General features: G+C 41.8%; 1 protein-coding gene across 1 annotated transcript in view; it reads right to left on the bottom strand.

Moving 5' to 3' along the window:
* LOC143639908 (uncharacterized) overlaps nt 1–21,376 on the bottom strand; it is a 33,073-nt gene extending 11,697 nt beyond the window's left edge. Inside the window, exon 1 of the mRNA XM_077107937.1 lies at nt 21,324–21,376. Within this exon, the coding sequence (XP_076964052.1) occupies nt 21,324–21,376 (53 nt within the window). The remainder of the gene's footprint in view (nt 1–21,323) is intronic.
* Between the last annotated feature and the right edge of the window lie 1,718 nt (nt 21,377–23,094).

Here is a 23,094-nt window from a genome sequence, read left to right on the forward strand (position 1 = left end):
GGTCACTGTGCCTACACAGTTAATATAGACAACAGGGCATTATTCACTGATCTCTTGATTCTTTCTGAAAGTCTATTGTTCCTTTTTTAAGGAAATGCCTAGAACAGTTTCCACCCATGACTTCTGAGCATTGATCACAAAGAAGATTCCCCTACAGACAGCATATAGACAAAATGACACTTGGGTTGCCACAATTTGTGAACTGGGGATTGTGTTCATTTTGTGGGATTACATGAAGAGAACAACTAGATATTTGCAGGTGCATTTCTCCATAACAAAATTAATAAAATAGAAAACATGCACAATGATTAAAAAACACAAAAATTTGATGATTTCTCAAGGTTACACTCAAAGCAGAATGAGGTAACTGGAAAGATGGAACATGTCTTACATATAACTCAATGACCCAAAGATGTCACCTTGTCCAAACAACAACCTTGCAAAATTTTATAAGTCTCAAAACAATTTTCTTAATGAACAGCAGATATGAATTTCTAAATCTCATAGCAACATGACTGGGCAATGATTGTCAATAACCTACTGAAAAGCAGTCACTTTACTACCATAAGGTCATGTTCCACATAGCCATGTTCCACTCAAGGACACTTTGGTCAAGAGTAGGCCACATGTGCACTTGTGTCCGTTGTGAAAGAATTTTCTCCTGCCTGTAATGATGGTGGTGCAAACAAACCTAAGACAGAAGCATTTCCAGGGTGTGGTAAAGAAGCAGTGTTGCAACCCAGAATCTTCGTCTATCTAACAGAGTTTGGGTGTGAAACAGGCCACTCCATGTATAACCATAAGAATACTATGATGTCTGCTCCATGATGGAACAGCCAAAAATATCGCCTACCAGAAGGTGCTCCTGCCACTGACATACAACCATTCTCAAGGACTTAAAACGTGATCTCCTGAGCAGCACAGTATCAGCAGAGGTGAGCAAGAGACCATGAGAAAGGCTTCAGTGGGCTGGCCTTCACAGCATGGAAAGATGAGTGAGAGCAGGTGTCTTGGATACAGATCACAATGATGGTCCAGGCAAACTGGAATCTGGGTGGCCAAAGGCACTATATCCTCAATTCTGTAGACAAAAATCCATTCACTCTACATTCAAATGTGAAACACTAAAACACTTTTAATAAGCTTACAAGAAATTTTATTTTATTTATTTATTTGTGGTTAGAAACATTTAGAAAAAAAATAAGCAGGGATTCAACATAGGGCACTTAATGACTGAGCCACATCCCCAGCACATATGCCATTTTGACACAGTACTCAAAAACTTCCTCAGGGCCTTGTGAGAGGCTGAGGGTAGCATTTAAATTTATAATTCTTCTGCCTTATCATCCAAGGCTGCTAGGAATACAATCATGCACCATTGCACCTGTGGAAATTTAGTTTTGTAGAAGAACATGTTATACAATTCCCTAATGATTAGAAGAAAGAAAAAAAATCAACACTCAGAGCAAAATGACACAATAGGGAGCCTGGAATCATCTCAGTACAGCCATGAAATAGAGCAGAAGTGGAAACCCAAGCCAAACCATCAGAACAACAATGTCATCATGCCCCAAAGCCCTGAAAGTTTCCCAACAGCTCCGTGAAGCAGTCATAGGGAAGAGTGCAGTGCAGCAGCCATGGTTTGACCTTCATGATCCCTTCAGCCTGACCCTCTGTGACTCCAGACTACACACAGCACATCTTCTTCAGTTTTGGGCAATTCATACTAAAATCACCATGGATATATATATATTTTTAAATATATTGTTTTTTAATTGTAATTGAAGTCAATACCTTTATTTATTCATTTATTTATTTTTTAATGTGGTACTGAGGATTGAACCCATGGCCTCACATGTACTAGGTGAGTGTTCTACCACTGAGCCACAACCCCAGCTCAACCATGGAAATATATTAACGCCTAAAACCAACTCTCACTCTTCTACATCAGAAATAATTACTATAAAAATCAGCAGAAATTCCTTAAAAGGATTTAAGTAAACAAACAGCCTGCATCTAGCAAGAAAGCAAACTATTGTCTACCCGCTCAACCATCACCTAAAATTTGACCAAGAAAGCTTCAGAGAGTTTCTTTTAAAAATCAAGTTTTAAAGACACCCAGGTCTAGGAAGCTGAGGCAGGAGGTTCTCAAGTTCAATGCCAGCCTTAGCAACTTAGTTAGGCCCTAAGCAGGTTGGCAAAATCCTAAATGAAAGGTAACAAAAATAAAAGTTAAGGGGGAAGGTGCTGCGGATTTGGTTCAGTTGTTAAGCACCCAAGGATTTACTCCACAGTATGCTCCCCCAAATAAAACCACCGAGATATACTGATGAAAGAAGGAAGTTCACACAGACCAGGAGGAAATATTAAAAGAGGACCATGACCCACATGCTCAGCACTGGTTGCTCTCCAGGTGGGGATCTGCAGAGCAAAGGCACAGCAGAGTTTTCAATAGCACCACTGTGTGTTAAAGGACAGGCCCCAGCACAACTACTCACAGAAACCAGACAAGTGAGGTTTTGCTGTTTCTACTCTTATTCTCTTGTATCTGGTGTACGGAGAAATGAGACCTGGGGACACTGAGATCTGGCAGCAACAGTTTATTAGTGGCACTACAACCCAGAAAAATAATTTCCAAAGCGTGAGCCCAGAGAACAACAGGGCTTTTACTTTTATACATAAACAAGCTTTGAGGACATCAAGAAAGAAAATTGGGGCAATATATTGGAGAGTGAATTTTTTATTTCTGATATGGGAACAAGCTTGCCAATGGCCTACAGACTCATACACATTTGGGACTTTTACTATGCTCAACCTGAAGAGGGATTGTTCTTTCTCTGCTACTTTGTTTGCTGCTTCTGCTACTGCATTACAGGTACCTGCAGCTGTTGCCAGCCCTCATGGTGAAATTTCAGAGACCACAGCTGGTGGGTGTCAGTCTGCAAAACCACAGCCTATCAGCTCTGAAACTGCTACAGTTTTCATTCTGTTGGATGATCTAGCATTCAGAAAAATTTTTCAAAGGAGTTGAATACAAAATAATTTGCTAAACATAGCTCAGACACCTATTCTCCAGGCAAAGGCATGTAAGCCTTCAACAAACAGAAATCACAGAATAGGAGAAAAGGAAGAAACATATTTTCTTTTTTTCTTTTTTTAGTTGTTGATGGAACTTTTTTCAGTTGTATATGGTGTTGAGAAACAAACCCAGTGCCTAATGCAGGCTAGGCAAGCACTCTACCACTGAGCCACAACCCCAGCCCCAAGAAACATATTTCATTCACTTAAAAAAATGCACAAAAAATACTGAGGAACAGCAAAACATAACTCATAAATGAAAAATAACAGATGTGAGATTGACCATGCCTGAGTAAGATAAGACTCCAGAATCCCTGGGATAAATTATTTTTTATTCATTTATTCATTTGTTTGTTTATATTTTGTACCAAGGATTGAACCAAAGGGTGCATAACAAATAAGCCACATTCACTGCCCTATTTTATTTTTAAATATTTATATTTTGAGAGAGAATTTCTCTAAGTCATTCAGTGCCTAACTTGATGAGCCTTCCTTTGAATTTGTGATCCTCCTGCCTAAGAGTCCTGAACTGCCAGGATTAAAGGGATGTGAGGGCCCTAGGCTAAACTTTCAAGTAACTGTCTTGAATTGTTAGTATGCATGCACCTGAAAAAAAGTCAAAATACATCAGGCGGAGACATACAAAACTCCCCAGGACAATGAAGAATAAACTGCTACATTGGGAGACCTCACCACAACACTGCTGGTTCTGTGATCATGTAGCAGAGCAACAGACAGGAGGGCTTCCCTGGCCATTAGTCAAAGTGAAACACACAGCCTTCTCAGGATCACAGTACCACCACCCAGAACAGGCCGCATTCTGAGCCATAAGCCTCAACTCAACAAGTATTCAATGCCAGTGAAATCCCAAGTAGGCTCAAAGAACATGGGAGTTAAAGCAGAAATCAGATCAGAAGCAGCTGGAAAACCTCTAAGCAATGGGAGATGCAACACAGGGCTCTAAACAGACACAGGAGGAAGAGGTGACTTAAGGGCAAATGTGACCATGTTGAGAAAAATGAAATATAAAAGTCCAACATGAAAAAAACAGCACAGATGGTGCACTGGGGGTCTCTACAGCATTCAGAGCACATTCCAGAAAAGAAGATATAAAAGCAATCATTGGCCCTTGTACTTAAGCAAAGGAGAGAAAAAAGAGCAAGGTAATATAAATTAAGCACAGGCGGATAAGAGGGGGTGTTGGTGAAACCACAATCAAGAAATCAGCAGGGGCTGGTGCTGGGACTAAGCTGTAGCTCACTCTCCTTGCATGTGTGAGGTAGTGGGTTTGATTCTCAGCACCACATATAAATAAATAAAGATATATGAACAATTTTAAAAATTAAGAAAAAAACAATTATTAAAGAAAAGAAATCAGCAGTCAGCAAAACCAAGTTCTGCATGAACATCACCATCTCTGACAAACTAATATGTGACTAAGGAAACAGAGGACAGCGGTGAGGTTATGGCTCAGTGTAGAGAGCTTGCCTAGCACCAGTGAGACACTGGGTTGAATCCATACCAGCACACCAAAGTAAATAAATAGAAGAAAGGTATGAGAAATACAATAACATTAAACAAATAAGAAACCCAAAGACACAGAAACTACCCATTAGAGTTAAAATAGCCACCATTACCATCCATGGGATCTTCAACAATATCATAAACATGCACTTGACACAAATCTGATAACTTAGAGGAAGTGGCCCCATAATTTAGAGAGACTATCCCCTACAACATACACAGAAGGACAAATAGACAAAACACATGAGCCTGTGCCTACTGAAGAAACTGACTCAACAACTAATTACCATCAAAAAAGTGAAATGTAGGACTTTTAGACATCCTACAGGCTGCCACCAGACACTCCAGAACTGCCACCAATTTTCTACATTTGTTTTGAGAATGAAGAAGCACAGGAAACACCTTCTAATTCCTTTGGAGGCATATGTTACATTATTATCAAAATCAACTTGATAAAATGAGGAAGCTATGAATTATTCTCATGATCATAAATGCAAAATACCTCCACAAACATTACTTGTCTGAATCTAAGAAGAATTGCATACCAAGTACAAGATGTTGAAAACACTGGAGACTATAAGCTAAAGAGAAGAGGTGTATGATACTATGGCTGATGGTTCACTGGAATGTTCACTTTGGTGAAATTAAGAGACACTAATGATTAATAGGCTTCTGGGTGTGTCCATGAGGCTGTGTCTAGGAGTGATTGGCATGTGGGATAGCAAACGAGAAAACCTCCCTAAGTGTGGGTAATGTCATCCAAATAGGATGGTGGCTTCATGGAATAAAAGTTGCAAGAACATGGTAGCAGCTGCACATGCAAGCTAGATTCTACACAGATGGGTTTTCCACTGCTGCTGTGATTGCCTGAGGATATCAACTTTTCCTTCTTTACTCTTCCAAAGCTGATTCTGCCAGTGATTCTCCAGGGAGTTTCCAGAAGCATTAGATCTCAGACTAGGGTAGCACCCTTGATCCCTCTTGTTCAGAGGCTTCAGGATCTTGGGCAGCACAGCTACTACTTCTCCAGCTCCCCAGTCATTAGACTGCCACAGAGGACTCCCCAGCTTCTGGTCACCTAGGACAATCTAACAAATCCCCTTTTTGTATTCATTCTTCCTGTTGATTCTGTTCCAACGGAGAACCCTAACTAATGTACTTTATAAAACTACAATTGCTCTGAAAAATAAATTCAATAAAAAATGGATCAACTACCACGCCATGGAAGATTCATAAATATATATAGAAGAAACAATATTACATAATGAATACCTTTTCCATAATAATGCAAGAGTAAAGGAAAGAGGAAGGGTTATATATACAAATTTCAAAACTTTGAAGAAAAGCAAGGAAACTGATTTTCAATACTGTTTCCATTTTGAGAGAAATGGGTGAGTTATCTTTAAAAGTCATTATAACTCCTGGTTTGGTGGAGTCCAATTAAAATTTTTGCAACTAGAAAAGTCACAGGAAGATGATAAGACTGAAGCCAGCCTCGGCAATGGAGCAAAACCATCAGTAACATAGTCAAACTTGGTCTTAATCAAAAATTACAATCAGGAAAAGATGCTGTCAATGAATGACAGAGCACATTCCCAGCATGTTTGAGGCACTTGTTTTGAAATTTAGATCCACAATAAATCAACACAATTAAAGTATTCTGTCCATCTGCAACTATAACATAATTAAAAATAAATTTTAAAATAAAAATAAAAAATGCTGGAGATGTGCTCAGTGGTCAAGTGCCTCTGGGTTTAATCCCTAGGGAAACACACACCCACCATCAAAAAATGCTTTCAGCAACTTGAAAGTATTTTTTGAATGACAACAAGTAGGAGCAAGTGTCTGGCTTAAATCCCACCACTTAATACATAAGTAAATAAATCAATAATTGTTCACTTTCTTGCCCTGGGGTATAGCTCAACAGTTGAGCATTTGCCAAGCATACATAAGGCCCTGGGTTCAATCTGAAGCAGGGCACAAACACACACACACACACACTCACGCACACACACACTCTCACACACACACACACACAAATATAACTCTACTAAACTTCATCTCATGAATGACAAAAATGATTATAATAGGAAAGATACAAAATGAGAGGCATAAAATACAATGAAATTAATAGAAAGACGATATAATTTCTTACCAACGAGATTAAGGAGACTGAAATTTCCCATCATCTACACTCTCTGAAAAGCCCTGAGCATTTTATAAAATTCTGTGAATTACAGGGCCAGGTGTGCTGTGCTTCTTGGTGAACTTAAAATAAAACCTACTTCTAATAATGTAAATAGAAGACCATATTTAAGATCAGTCAAAATCTTGTAGTGATCACAGTGAGTGTAGACAGAGAGAAGTCATGTAACTCCCAAATTTTATAAGCTAACAGTCCAGCTCCCAAAGGGGTGGCCCAAGGATAAGGCGCTTTTTTTTTCTTTTTGATACCTTGGATTGAACCAAGAGGCAGTTGACCACTGAACCACATCCCCAGTATTTGAAGTTTCACCAAGTTGCAAAGGGTCTCGCTAAGTTGTTAAACATGTCCTCAAACTTTAAATTCTCTTGCCTCAGCCTCTGGAGAAGCAAGGAGTACCGCTGTGCACCACTGCACCTTGCCATAAATTACAATGTTTACCAAATGGAAATGTAAGTAGGCTTTTTAAATCCACTTCTTTCTTCCCTCTTTTATAATATTTCATCATATTTGGTTCTGAATAAATCAACTTGGGCCTCAGATAAGTGAGCAGATCAGTTCACAGTGATAACCACAGATGGCTGGTGCTGAGGGAGCAAACATACCAGGCTCAAGAGGCAGGGAAGGTCCCCCTGCCAGCTGGGACATCCTCACACCTGGGCATGCTCACTGAAACACTCCATGTCCACTCTCCCATGAGACCTAGACCATGACTCCAGCCTACGAGCTTTTCAGATTTTCACAGCACTGCACTGGGGTGGCTGGTCCTTATGCTTGGGGAGAGTTTTTGCTCTTTCACAGTGTGAGAGAATGCAAGGGTCAGGAATCACTGGTGACCTGGCCCCTCAGCACCAGCATCCACAGGCTGACTGTCCAACTGTATCCAAGGAATGGGAACAGGGCTTGGGGAAAACAAGGTCCCAAGAAGTTAGCTGTCTAGATGAGGCATGTTCCAGGACATTCCTTAGACCCAAGACCTCAGCTGAGCCCCCAAGAGGCTGTACCTCACAACTTAGGCTGTCCTCTAAGAGGAGCTGACCCAGGGCATAAAATTCCTTGTACCATGCAGGGCGCAGGAGAGCTGTGGGCACATGGTGGCAGCCCAGGAAAGGATAGTGGCTGGGGACATAAGACTCTGTGAGGTATGCAAAGAAAACCCACCAGAGAAATCTGATATGCTGTCTATACCTAAGAACAATAAAAAGAGAAGCAGAGGATTTTCCCAGGTGTGAACTGAAGTTCTCTATGAACTTGCTCTATATCAATGAACCTTCAGACCACTTGACTTTGGGGAACTAGAACACCATGAGGGTAGTAAGACAGGGTTCCTGATGAATGGCAAAAATTCTCATTGGATATCTTAAGCCCTTTAATACTCAATTACTGTAATTTCTATATTACTCCAAAATTCTTCAGCCAAAATGTTGTGTGGAACAGAGACAGTAGAGAGAGCAATCATGTTGCTCCAAAATTTCATAAGTTAAAAGGCCAGCCCTCAAAGGGGTGGCCCTAGGAGGAGTCACTTAGGAGGAAACAGGAATCAGGTGACAGGATGGGAGTGCTCTTGAGGGGATCAGCCCCCTTATTTAGGCACATGTATCTCTCCTTTCCAGAAAACAAATGTCATTTACTATTTCACTCATATTCAGGGATTAAATGATCATAGTTGGGTATTTCAGATATTGCCAAAATTGTTCTTAAAACTTACAATGAAGACAGGAGTGATGGTGCACACTGTAACCCCAGCAGTTCAGGAGTCTGAGGCCCTCTGCTATGTAGCAAGACTCTGTCTCAAAACAAAGAATCTAAAGGGGCTGGTGGTTAAGCAGCTCTCTGCTCCATTCCTGATACCAAAAATACCATACAGTTAACATGAACCTGTCAAGTCCAGACAACAACAGTGAAAAACTGTCATCCTTTGTCAAATTCATCACCTTGGGAAGGACAGATACTAGTTTTCATGAAATCACATTCATAAATTTATCCACCACTATTTTGATAGAATTGGACTCAAATTATGCAACAATAATGCTAGACAGAGTTTCCTCTGTATCTTACATGGCATTTTGGAATCTAGGGTTGGGTTTCAATTTGAAATCACTGAAAAGACAAGATTGAATCTTACAGACTTTCTATACATACTCAGAAGTAGCAAAAGAAAAATTAGGTAATTAGGAGTTTTCTGTTTTTCTTTTTCTTTCTTTCTTCTTTTTTTTTCTTTTTTGGTTTGGTACCCCTGAAATTAAACCAAGAGATATTATACTACTGAGCCACATCCCCAGTCATTTTTATATTTTATTTTCAGATGCAGTTTCACCAGGTTGCATAAGGCCCAGCTAAGTTGCTAAGGTGTCCTCAAATTTGCAACACTCCTGTGTCAGCCCCTGGAGCAGGAAGGATCACAGGTGTGCCCCAGTGTACCTGGCTGTAAGTTGGGAATTTTACCAATGAAAATATAACTAGACTTTAAAATCCAATTCTTTCTTGCCTCTTTAATAATAGTCCATCCGATTTTTCTCTGAATCAATAAACCTGGCCCTCAGATAAGTGAGAAGATTATTTCAATGTGATACACAGAAAGCTTTGGTGCTGAGGGAGCACACATGTGCCAGGCTCAAGGGGCAGGGAAGGTCCCTGACAGCTGGGACATGCTCCCTCCTGGTCTTGCTCACTGAAAGCCTCCAGGATAACCCTCCCAGGGACCTGGACCATGACTCCAGTCTATGAGGCTTTTCAGGTTTGCACAGCTCTGCACTGGGGTGGGTGGTCCTTATGCTCTGGGAGAGGTTTTGCTCCTTCACACTGTGAGAGACTGAAAGGGCAGGAGTCACTGCTGACCTGGCCCCTCAGCACCAGCATCCACAGGCTGACTGTCCAACTTTCTCCAAGGAATGGGAACAGAGTTTTGGAAAATCAAGGTCCCAAGAAGTTAGTTGTCTAGATGAGGCCTGTTCCAGGATATTACTTAGCCCCAAGAACTCAGCTAATCTCCCAAGAGGCTGTACCTCACAACTTAGGCTGTCCTCTAAGAGGAGCTGACCTAGGGCATAAAATTCCTTGTACCATGCAGGGGACAGGACAGCTGTGGGCATATGGTGGCAGCCCCAGGAATGGATAGTGGCTGAGAACATAGGACTCTCTGAGGTGTCCAAAGAAAACCTGGCGGAGAAAATAAGATTTGATGTCTACACCTAAGAAAGATAAAAAAGAACCCAGAATTTTTGCAGGTGTTAACTAAAGTTCTCTATGAACTTGCTCTGTATGAATCAACCTTCAGACCACCTGATTTGGGGGAACTAAACCACCATGAGGGTATAAGACAGAGTTCTGTATGGTTGCCAAGAATTATCTTGGGCTCTCTCAAGATCTTTCAAAGCTAATTACCTTAATTTCTGTATTAGTCCAAAATTCTCCAAACAAATGGCTTCAGAATATATTACCAACCTTACCCGACATATAATCACCATCTTCCAAAGCTAACAATGTAATAACAGACCTACAGAAGAAATTTCCCTTTTTTTACTGTAGCCACCCATCTGATGATCCTACCAATGCACTTGGTTAATGTATTCATGCATAACTTCCTTTTACAAATGTTCTTGTCAGTCCTGCACAGTGGGGTGCAGCTGTAATCCCAGCAGTTTGAGAGACTGGGTCAGGAGGACTGCTAAATTCAAAACTAGCTCAGCAACTAAGTGAGGCCCTAAGGAATGTAGTGAGATTATGTCTCACAATAAAATATAAAAAGAGCTTCAGATCTGGCTCAGTGTTTCAGTACCCCTGGGTTCAATCCCTGGTATTAAAAATAACATGTAATCTCTTCAACAATGGGACACGTACATCATTCAGGATAAATTGAATCCACATTCCTGAGGATGGTCATTAATATTTGGGTGAAAATAAACTATTTTCCTCAGGTATGGTGGACAGTGCCTTTAATTCCAACAGCTTGAGAAGCTGAGGCAGAAGGATCAGAAGTTCCAGGCAAGACTCAATAACATAGTCAGATCCTGTCTGAAAATAAAATTTAAAAGGGCTGGAGATGAGGTGCAAGAGAATAAATCAGACATTATTATCCTATTTGCATATGTGCCTACATGACCAGTGTGAATGGACATTAGGTACAACCAAAAAAAAAAAAAAAAAAAGAAGAAGCTACAGTCTATTTATGATGATGTGTCAAAATGCATTTTACAATCATGTATAAATAATGAAAACCAAGTAAAATAAATAAATAACTTCTGCCAAAAACAAACAAACAAATAAAAAAGGGCTGGGGATGTAAACCAAGATTCAATATCCCCAGTACCAATAACCAACTGCCTTATTTAAAGCAGCTATTTTACCTGAACACAGGATGTGTCAAGTGACTATTGTTTTCCCTCAAGTATAATACTCAGAAACAGAAAACAGAAGTGTTATTCTTTCCAGGGACAGTAGAACAGGCCTGTAATCCCAGGGACTCAGGAGGCTGAGGCAGGAAGATCACAAGTGGGAGGACAATGTCAAAGCAACTGGTACAGCCCATGTTTTCTTTTCTTTTCTTTTTTTTTTTTAATTGGGGGCGGCTGTGAATGAGGATTTCACTGATACAGCTTCTCTAGTTTTGATCCCCAATACTAAAACAAAATATTCCTTGCAATACTTCAGTAGAGAAAAAGTGAAAATAATAGAATGTGTCCATTTGAAACACATGATGAAGACCAGATATTTGAGAGTGATGGGAAGTGAAGAGAAAGATGGCATTTTAGAACGCAGCAGGCAAATGCAAATGAAGGATCCATAGCAGCCTTCGGAGAAACTAAACTGGGGGAAGGAAAGAGTTGTTTTGTACCTAATGTCCATTCACACTGGTCATTGAAAGACCTAAGCAATTTCCTTCTGCTTGGGATCTTATTTTGCTCTGAAACTTAACCTCTGACTTATTGTAATGCTAAAGTCAAGAAAAAACCTACAGAAAAGCTCTGTGGAAACAGTTCAGTTCTCAGAAAAGCCTGAAAAGTGGCAGATAGGCCAAGATAACCACATATCTGAAATTCCAGATGGCTTCCACCTAGGTGTGGTGACCAGTATCTAAACTAGAAGCCCTGCAGTTTGGCACGTACTCCCCTTGCGACATCCTCACGGTTTAAACCAATCAGTTTAAATGAATCCCCCTCCTGTAGTGACCAATCTCTCCTACCCAAATTGTTCCCGCCAGTAAATGTGCTAATCATGTTTTAGAATTGTTATTTGATTTTCCCGCGGTGTGTGATGATTTGCTAAGAGATGCTATGATGTATGTGGGGGGTCCCTGCCTTCTCCAAAGAATGTATAAAACTGCTGCAAAACCTGGGCTCGGGGCCTCTTAGCATCACCAGTTGCTGTGTGTGTGTGCTGAGGACTGAGCTAGCTCGCAATAAACACCTCTTTGCTGCTTACATCGATCTTGGGTCTCTGGTGGTCTTTTGGGGTCCCGAATTCGAGCATAACAGTCATGTAGGCACATATGTGACCTTGTTTCCTACCAGGGAACAGAGACCCAGGGCACCCTTCAGATGCTACTCGATCAGGCTCTGCAGCTCACCCATTTGTGGGGCTCCAAGGGAGGTGCTGACCCTGTACCTTCAGCCCTGGACACAAACTCACCATTTTTGTCTTCCGTGGGGACTCAGTGTTCGCTCGAGAACCTCCAGACACCAAAGATCTCGGGGACACAGGCTGCTCAGAGTCACCTAGGCCTTTCTGGCAGAGCACTTGGGGCCCAGAAAGGGAGGAGCAGAATTGGTGAGAAAGAAAAGTCCGAGGAAGCCCGCCCTTCCCCTCTGGTCCAGATCTGATTGGACAGTTCCACCCCAGCATCCCTGATGGGCCACTACAGTCAGGCCTCTGCATTGTGACTGACAGCTAAGGTTATCAAATCACTAACCAAAATTGCCTAGAGTGGCAGATCCTTGGCCCCAGCCCTTTTCAGGTGGAGCTTCTTTGCTGGGCTGGGAACTAATCCAGGTGGGAAGCCTTTGCTTGAACTTGGTACAAATGGTAACATCTGGGATTGAGCTCTGGCTGAGGGAGACTGCTTTCCCAGCACGGGTGAAGCCCAGGGTTTTAACTCACCACAGAAACAAACAACAATTTTAAAAAATCAAGAAAAACAGTTACTTAAGGAGTCTAAGGCAGAAGGAGCCCAAGGTCAGGTGAGCATCTACAAATGTTAATGCAGTTTACCGTGAGGAGTCCTTGCCTCCCGAATCCTGCAGTATAACACCAGAGAAGCAGGTGGAGAGTGGAAAGTGGGAGGCTTTAATAAGAGAAAGCACAAAAGACTCGCCCCACCCCAGGAAGAAGGGGACCCAAAAGGCAGAATCCCTGGAAGGAGGCGGATTTCTCCCTCTTAAACCTAAGGTCATGTTTTGTCTCCCACATTCCTGTCCTTTGTTTCCCTTTATTGTGCACATGGTAGGGGATATGGGTGGGAAGGACAAAGGGTGGGAAACAGGTGGACTGTTGGGGCAGGGAGCAGAGACCTGGGCAGGAACAGCCTAGGGTGGTTTGATTAGCATCTCCCTGTTTTACTGGGAGCTACTTCATTAGCCCTTATTTAGGACCTGCCCAAGGCCAAGGGGACATGAAAATTTCACTCCTCAGGTGTTTTTTGTTGTTGTTGTTGTTTCCCAGGCTAAGATCAGATTGCATTTTTTTATATAGGACCTGATATTAGACCCCATTTACCTAGCTACACAAACTACTATCTTTCCATCTGGCTTCACAAACAGGGAGATCCTAGCTTAAAATAAAATAAAGAGAGTTGGGGATCTAGCTCAGAGGTTGAACCCACAAAAATTATCCCAAAGAACCTCAAAGAAAAAGATACCTATATACATATATAGTATCAGCTGGTGTGACCTCAGGCAACTTAGCAAGACATAGTCTCAAAGTTGTTTAAATAATATTTTAAAATATCATATTTGATATGTAAAAATAAAAACAGTTTGACAATTATTTTAGTAATTCTCATCACCTCCTGGACATTAATCTTTTGAGGAAATAGCCTGAGCTAAGAAAGGAAGCAATTGGTGTTGGCGTTTTGGCTCAGTGTTCTCTCCCCAGCAGAATGGGGGGGGAGGGGGGAGTCAATTCCCTAAGGCAGCAATGTGGGGTTGAAATAAAATGAGCACCTTGTACTTAATGTCCATGTTCTACATTTTACTATTAGGGAGTTCTAGGAAGCAGCCTGACTCTGGTGACCCCACACTGATCTCTTTACCCCAAATCCAAACAGAAAAGGTCTTGATGAAAAGCAGGAAAGGAACTTTGGTCAGTGAAGCTACAACTGGAAGACAAGGGAACCTTGTCCTTAGCCCTCTCTTCAGGGGCTGTCTAGGACTCTCAGGTTTTATAAAAAGGGTAATCAGTCATAGGCATGTGTGTAGAGGGCACACTGTATGTAGTTTTGGTTTCATTTGTGGCTTCAGGCATCTGTGGGTCTCATAAAATGTCTGTGAGCTCATGGTCACGTGCCCCCTCGACACACTTCACCCCATTGCACAGGCTGACCGGAATTGACCTCTTAGGAAGGCGCCCCCACCATGTGTTCTACCATGTCAGTGGTTCTCAGCCACCAACATTTTCAAGAAAAGCCACAAGCCCACCAGCTCCTGCCTGGTAAGCACCATATCCCTAGAGGCTGACCCAGTGCTCTCACTTCCTGGGTTTCAATTGATAGTTAATCCAAAAAGAAATAACAACCCTGCTCAGCTCGGCCCATAAAGCCTGCATATAAAACCCCATTGGGGCACACATGGCCTGTGGTGTTGATACCGCTGGTTACTGGGAGGAGTTCTGCCCCCTCACATGTTGAAGTTTGAACATTAGAGAAGCAAGCCCAGGCAAGCACACAAAGCAGGGTTTATTTATAAAGGAGTAACATAGACTTCTCCCCAGGAGGGAGAGGGGGGCCATAGCTGGTATCCTGGTGTTCCCAGAAGCAAGGGGTTCAGCCTTTCTATGAGTCCTAGGCTTCCTGTGTTCTCCATGCCTTTCCCCCTTATCTTTCTCCTTCCTGTCTTGGTGACTAGGCCCAGGAATGCTTGGTGAGATGGCACAAAGGTGACAAACAGGCTGGCTGAAGAGGGAAGGGCAGGATGCAGCAGCTAAGGACACATTAACACCCTAAAAGCTGCCTGTAGGGAGGGGCAATCCTGGGACAGGCTACCTTAGCAACAGGAAGGAGCAAGGACAGGTCCTTGATGAGGGTGGAGCAAGGGCTCTGAAGGAATTAACATTTCTATCCCTCAGGGGACAGTCTCCAACTTGCCAGACTCACTCAAAATTGGCCTTTTTGGGCCTGGGGATGTGGCTCAAGCGGTACTGCGCTAGCCTGGCATGGGTGTGGCCTGGGTTCTATCCTCAGCACCACATACAAACAAAGATGTTGTGCCCACCGGAAACTGAAAAATAAATATTAAAATCCTCAAAAAAATTGGCCTTTTTGATTCTAACTGACTCCATTTACCTGTCTGTACTGACTGCATGTCTATTTCTGGCTTCAGTACCTATCCCTTCCCAGAAAGTAAATACAATTTTACTTTTACTCTTTATTTGAATTGGTGAAGTCTTTCACATCTTGTGCACTGGCCCAAATTCAGTCTACCTACCAACATTCCCAATGACAATGGGGAGGGGGGCTTATATATAAACAGTCATATTCCCCCAATTGTGGAATTGTAGCCTCATACCTGTGGAGGGCTGAGAACTCAACTCTAGATGCTTCCCCCCACCTCCCACCCCCTGCTGGGCATTGAATCCATGGCAGGGATACAGAACCCCTGAGCTCCATCCCCAGCCATTTTTCTATTGTGGTACAAAGAAGTGGGTGGAAGCATAAATGTAATGGGTTTGAAAATATAACTCTGAAACCCAGCCTGATTCTTTCTTATGATTGGGACCATCTCATCCAAAATTCATGAAAACTAATTTTTGTTTTACTGTAAATTACTGCAATCTCTAAGCTTGCTTGGAATGCCTGTTCATGCCTTGAAATCACCCATTTTTGGCTCCCCCCTGACCTGATAACAAACCTCTCTGAAACCTCAGTGATACCTCATAAATTCTGACGTTGGGATCTGAATTTATTCCCTGCCTTGAAATGCTAACCCATGTAGTTCATTAACCTACTATCTGCCTTTGTATTATGCTTGTCCAAATCCTGGTATCTGTAAGTTTTCAAGACACCTGTCTTTGCAAGCATTTGTGCTATAAAAATGGAGTATCTCTAGCCTGGGGTTTGGGGTGAGACAGACATGGCCAGATCCTGGGTACATAAATATGTTTGATTCAATATTGGAGTCTGTGTTCTTTTCCTTGAGTTGTGGTTTAAATGTGCCAGGTCTCTAACAAGACCACCTTTGGGTTTGGCCAAGTTAGCATATTTATATATATACATATTTAGTTCTTGGTGGACACAACACCTTTGTATGTGGTGCTGAGGATCAAATCCGAGCCCCATGCATGCCAGGCGAGTGCACTACTGCTTGAGCCACATCCCCAGCACCCCCCCAAAATTCTCATATGGAAATCTTTACCCCAAAGGTGATGGTGTTAAGAATTAAGGGCTTTGGGGAAGGGATGGGGTTCAGAGGGTGGAGCCTTTGTTGCTTCTGAAAGCCATAAGCAAGGATTTGATTCCTTGTCACGTGCCATGTCTTTTCAGAGAAGGCTTGGTCCTGTGGGGCTTTCCTCTTCTACTCTTTCAAGTTTGTGCAATTTGGAAGCTCCTTCTGTTTGCAGAGTGGTCTCCTCTAGGCTTGGTCAGAGTCTTCTGTCTCAGCCTCTAATTGCAGGAAGTTCTGGTCTCTTTGCTGGGTGCTCAGAGTGGCCCCTGAGGGTGCATTTCATTCAGTGTGGTTTGTGCATTGTGACTTTAGGTGCTGATGTGGGGAATCACTGGTCATCATGCAAAGAATGCCTGAGGACAGAGTAAGGAGCTGTTTGGACCAAGCTCCAGCTCTTTCAACACAGTTGGTCACTGCCCTTGGTCTTATGTGTCGCACCAGCACAGGGTGAAAGGGCCATGGCAAGGCTATAGCCATGTCTTCTGCAGGTTGTGCAGGATGCCCAGCTACTGGGGAAGGGGCTCAGCAACCACTGAAGCTCTTCCATGGCCTTCTGGCCTCTGCCCATCACCTTGTGGAATCAAGGGCTCTGAATTGGTTGTAAGGATGAGGGTCTCCCAGGGGACTCTTCAGAGAACAAAGAGCGAAGGCGGGGTTTGGAGATGTGGCTCAAAGGGTAGTGCGATTGAAAGACCCCAGCCCAGAAACCCCAGGCCCCATTGTGAAACCATCAGGGCGTGTTGCTAACCCACTAAACACCGGAGAGGTCTATCTGTTAATCAGTTAAGGGTAGTCTATTGTGAAAGGACAGGATGGTTGGAAAAGAACAAAAAAAAAAAAACCAGGTCCCAGGGCATTCTTAGGCAAATAGGAACTGATAACATAAAGTGAAGAACAACTTTGCCCTTTAGGTAATCTATATGCTGGGTTCAAAATAACCAATAAGAAACCTGTTGCTTACCCTGCGCGGAAACCTGCCCCTTTATCCTATAAAAGACCTGTACCCCAAAGCCCGGTGTGCCAGTTCACCAAAGCTCCGGCTGAGGTTTTGCTGAGCACCCGCAGGCGCCTGTGTATCAATAAATTGCCTCATGTTTTTTGAAGCCAGTGTCTCGTGCGTTCTTCCTTGGACAGGGAGTCCGAGGGTCTTTCACGCTCGCCTGGCATATATGAGGCCCAGGATCAATCCTCAGCACCACATACAAACAAAGATGTTGTGAAGATGTTATATCCACTGATAACTAAAAAATAAATATTTAAAAAATTCTCTCTCTCTCTCTCTCTCTCTCTCTCTCTCTCTCTTTTAAAAAAGAGCAAAGGCGGTCAAGCTGGACCACTGGACCTCAAACCACAGCAGACCCCTCCCTCTTGGCAGGCTCAGGCGTCCTCTGGCTCAAAGATCAGTGTCAGGAAATGCATGTTCCACAGGAGGGACAAGGATCATAGAGAGATGACTTAGGACAACAGAGGGAGTTAGCCACGTGTCATCAAGAGGTGAATAGCACTAGGGGCGGTGGCCCATGTGTGGTGGGAAATAACCTGTTCTTCTACAGAGCAGAGAGAATGTGGCCTCCAATTTGATCCCACAGAGACACATTTCACTACAATGAGACCTGAGAGTGTGACATCCAGAGAGCAGCTATGGCCTGAGGATCTACACCTCAGAAAGGAAAAGCCACCCATCAGGATGTAACCTAGCCTGGAATGATGTCTGTCTGAGAAGCCTGCTCTGCCCTGGCACCCCTCCACATTAAAGGCACAGCTGATCAGATTCCAGCCCTGTCTGACTCCTGGTCAATCCCGAGTCCCTTTAGCTCACATCTTCTTCCTTCACTATTCTCTTTCTAGAGAAACACAGCTTATTCTAAAAAGATTCTTAGAGATCAAAATTAGTTTCAAATTTTCTTTCACTCCAGTCAAAATGGCACCTTTTAAAAACACAAAACACATTATATGCTGGCAAGGATCTGGGGAAAATGAGACACTCATACATTGCTGGAGGGAGAGCAGGTTGGTGCAACCAATATGGATAACTCTATGGAGACTCCTTGTCAAACTGGGAATGGAGCCACCATTTTACCCAGCTATCCCACTCCTAGGTTTATACACAAAGGATTTAAAAACATTATATTAGAGTGACACAGCCATATGAATGTTTATAGCAGCAAAATTTATAAGAGCTAATTTTTGAAACCAGGCTAGATGCTCTTCAATAGATGAGTGGATTAAGAAACTGTGGTATAGGACTGGGGATGTGGCTCAAGCCATAGCGTGCTTGCCTGGCATGCGTGCAGTCCGGGTTCGATCCTCAGCACCACATACAAAGATGTTGTGTCCACCAAATACTAAAAAATAAATATTAAAAATTCTCTCTCTCTCTCTCTCTCTCTCTCTCTCTCTCTCTCCTCTCTCTCACTCTTTCTTTAAAAAAAAGAAACTGTGGTATATATACACAATGGAATATTATTCAGCATAAAAAGAGAATAAAATTAGAACATTTGCAGATAGATGGGTTCAGATGGAAAATATTACGCTAAATGAAGTAAGCCAATTTCCAAAAAAAAATGTCAGATTTTTTTTTTTCTTATATAAGGATGCTGATCCACAATAGGGATGGTGGAGAGCATGAGGAAAAAGGCAGAACTTTAGAAAGGGCAAAGAGGATACATGGAAAGGGAGGGGCATGGGGGTAAAAAAATGGTGAAATGAAATGGGCATTATTACCCTAAGGACATGTATAAAGACACAAATGGTGTGACACTACTCTATGTACAACCAGAGTCATAAGAAATTGTACTCTATGTGTACTAGGAACTGAAATACATTCTGCTGTGATATATAACAAAGCAGAATGAATAAATATTTTTTTAAAATGTCCTGGGAACTTAAACTTGGAGACTTTAAAAATATTTTCTTTAGGCTCTGTGTAAATGACATTGTAGTTAGCTTCAATATTCTATTTTGAACATTCCCTGATACTTCCAGTTTATTGGTGAGAACCTGAAATCCACAGTACCTCTGGCCCTTTTGCCTCTCAACAATCTCATGAACAAATTGTATTTCCTTGCATATTATGAATAGTAAAATATCTTGACAACCTTGAAATGGTCTCAGAAATCCTTTAACGTTGTCATGCCTGATTTCAGATGGTAAACACTTTGAACTGATTCCATTAATAATTTATTTCCTCTGTTTTCTACTAATATTATTGTTCAGTGTTCAATCTCCTTTATCAATTTTTCTTCTATTTTCACTTTTTTCTGATTGTAGTTTGTGTTTTTAAATATTTCCTGTGATGATTTAGCCCTTCTGATTGGATTATAGGTTTCTTTGTCCTCTACAGAGACACAAATGGGCAGAGTAGGTTTGGAAATGCTGGCATTCCAGGTTACAGTCACCTCCTGGATGCATAACTCAGGGTCAATGAGGTTGGAGTTTATAGAGAAAGAGCTTAGGTAAAGCCCCTTCCCAATTAGCCACAGCAAAAAGGGGTGGTCTGTGACAAGGGCCCAATTTACCTGGGCCATGGCACTGTCGATGGTTAGAGCTCTGTATAAAAGTAGAAAAAAGACTTGCCCAGGAGAATTAGAACCACGACCCCAGCTTTCTCCAATATTTTTGGCCTGGTGAATTAGTCCTTTTATATCCCATGTGATCCTGTGATAGTTCTCTTTCTGGGGTCCTCATGCCCTCTTGCAGTTTTGCTTCTTCTCTTCTTATATTGTGCAGCAGACCATCATGTTGGGTAGGCATCTAGGGTCAGATATGCCAGGCTGGGGTCCAGATTTGCTGTAGATTTTTTTCTGGGAAGACACAAGCAAACCCCCTATCTAACTTCATGAGTGGTGAAGGCTCCTACCACTGATTGGTAAAGGAGTCTTTATATTGTACTAAGTGTTAATGAAAAGGCCCAATCAAGGGGCCAATGTTTGAAGCTAGGTGTGCAGTCATCACCTTTAGGCACTGTTAATAAATTCAGAGTAAAGAGGATAGTCTTAAGAATACCATGGGGAGATGGTGAGGAGTTGCTGTCTCCCTCCTTTTGTTTTTATATGGCAGCCTTCAGCTCTTTGTGGGCTCTTTTCACTATTCCTTGCTGCTGAGGGCTGTAAGGAATACTAGTGGTATGTTTAATATTCCACTCTGCACAGAAATCCTTAAAGGCCTTGCTGGTAAATGCGAGACATTGTCTGGTTTTATTTGGGAAGGTCCTCTCTTGGGTGTAAAACAGTGCAAGAGGTGAGAACAGACTTGTGAGAAGCTGGTTTTCTCTCTTGTTCCTGAACACTTCTCTGTGAGAATCTATGAATACTGTTGATGAGTTTGTATTTAAATTTACATCCAAAAGTATACCTTAGAGGTGAAAAATTGGCCTCATAGTTGCACGTCTGTGGTTTGGATACTCAATACTGCCAAATATCAATATGTGTGTGTTGCTTCTTTTTGAAGTTTAAAAACCTGGATTATATGAATTTCATTTATAGTAAGAATTAAATATTATTAGAACATAAATTACTTTTGGAGAATTGTGAATTTTGCATAATAAAAGTTTTATTTTTCAATGATTCATCAGGAATTTATACCAAACCTTTTCCAGTTAGAAATATTCTAGAAAACCTTGGTAAAATAATCAATTTTTTCTCAAATTAAATATTTTTAAGATCATCTTGTAATATGTGCTAAGTGTGACTAAAAATCTTAGTGTATAAGTGCTCACTTTCCTTCACTCATTTCAGTAAAAGTATGAGAAGTGGCAGGTAGAATGTAAAGCGTCATTTGACATACATTGTGGATATGCAAGGAGCAGTGGCTATGCGGAATGTTACTGGATTGTGTGCTGAGCATGGGGAGGATGGTAGTAGGCCCTCCATGTATCTAATGTGGCTCATCAGACTGAACCCTGGCCTGTCCATATTATATCTTACCTGCCCTCACCCTTGAACTCTGCTGGCAACTCTGAGTCCTCATTGATGTTCATTCGCTTAGCATTCAGCCTTCACAAAAAAGCATTAGTTTGAAATGTAACATCAAAAATGAAGAGTTTAATATTTCTAATGTGTTCTCTGCTGAATTCTGTAATGATTTCTCTAAATTGAAAGAAAGATAATTGATAATGGTTAAATTATACAATGTGGGGAAGAAAACACAAAACGTATTGCTTTTGATTAGATCCATTACTCAACAAAATTTTCTTTCCTGTTTTGGATGTACATAAATAATAAATTAACAATATTAGAAGACAAATTGAATATACTGAAATTGTTATGCTGAATGCCAATCCAAGTAGACAACTTCCAATCTTGTTTCAGCAAGAGCAAGAAGAAAATCTCCTCTATGATTGTACAGTAGCAAAAAATACACACATTTTTATGTAGTGGACAATACACAATTAAAGTCTTATTTCAAATTACACATGTTTATAAGACAATTTTGTACAGACCAGAAAAGTGTATTTATATTCTAGATTGTTTTTGTCTCTACACTCTTGGTGTGAAGTAATATTTTTATTTACTATGCATTGTTGAATGGACTTGTAGCTAAGTCCTGGGGAAAGAGGCAGAAAGTTTATCTACATTATGCACAACAGACCCTCGGGGTTTATCTGCTCAGGGCCCCAACCTCTCTTTGTTCCTAAGGTTGTAGAAGATGGAGTTGAGCATTGGGGTGAGGTGGTAGAGAAGACAGCCAGAACCTTCTCTCCTGAAGACCAGAGGGATCTTGGCTGTGGGTAAGTGTAAGCAAAGGGTGCCCAGTGAAGTGGGGTGCTGCAGGTGGAGTAGGCCTTTTCCTCTGCCCCGAGAGCATACAACACAGAGCAAGAAAGACTTGACCATAAGAAATGATTCCAGGGGCTGGGGATGTGGCTGAAGCAGTAGCGCGCTCGCCTGGCATGCATGAGGCCCGGGTTCGATCCTCAGCACCACATACAAACAAGGATGTTGTGCCTGCCAAAAAACTAAAAAATAAATATTAAAAAATTCTCTCTCACTCTCTCTCCACTCTCTCTTAAAAAAATGATTCCAGTTAATGCAAACATAAGGAAAAGGTGGTGCTCACAAACACTGTGTTCTCCTGGACCCAGATGTTCATACAAACTAGGACCAAAATGATGGGAACATAGCAGAAAAAAATGATTGATGGCCCAAATCAGCAGTAAGAGATAGATATGGAGTGTATATGTGATGGGAGCACAGGAGTTGATAAAGCCCTTTTTAAAGACCTATTATCACAGGGCTCCATGGCACATGCCTGTAATCCCTGTAATCCCTAAAGAGGCTGAAACAGGAGTATCACAAGTTCACAGGCAGCCTCAGCAAAAGTGAGGCACTTAGAAACTCAGTGAGACTCTGTCTCTCATTGAAATATAAAATTGGACTGGGGATGTGGCTCAGTGGACAAGTGCCCCTCAGTTCCATCCCCAGTACCAAAACAAACAAACAAATAACACAGATATCAGGAATAGTGTATCTCCACTTATTAAAGAAAGAAAGGAGAAACTCTGAATTTCACATTCACTGAACTAGGAAAGCAAACGCCATTTTAGGGACATGTATGGAGATGAAACTTACATCAATGAGGGACAGCTAATTAAGCAGGGAATAGAGAAACGTGTGCAGGAGGACATCCAGGAGGGTAAGAAGGATCATGGACAGGTTGTCAGTGAGAGCCATTAGAAAGATGAGAGCAATGCAAATG

This window comes from Callospermophilus lateralis, assembly GCF_048772815.1.
Source record: "Callospermophilus lateralis isolate mCalLat2 chromosome Y unlocalized genomic scaffold, mCalLat2.hap1 SUPER_Y_unloc_1, whole genome shotgun sequence".
In the NCBI taxonomy this organism is placed as follows: Eukaryota; Metazoa; Chordata; class Mammalia; order Rodentia; family Sciuridae; genus Callospermophilus; species Callospermophilus lateralis.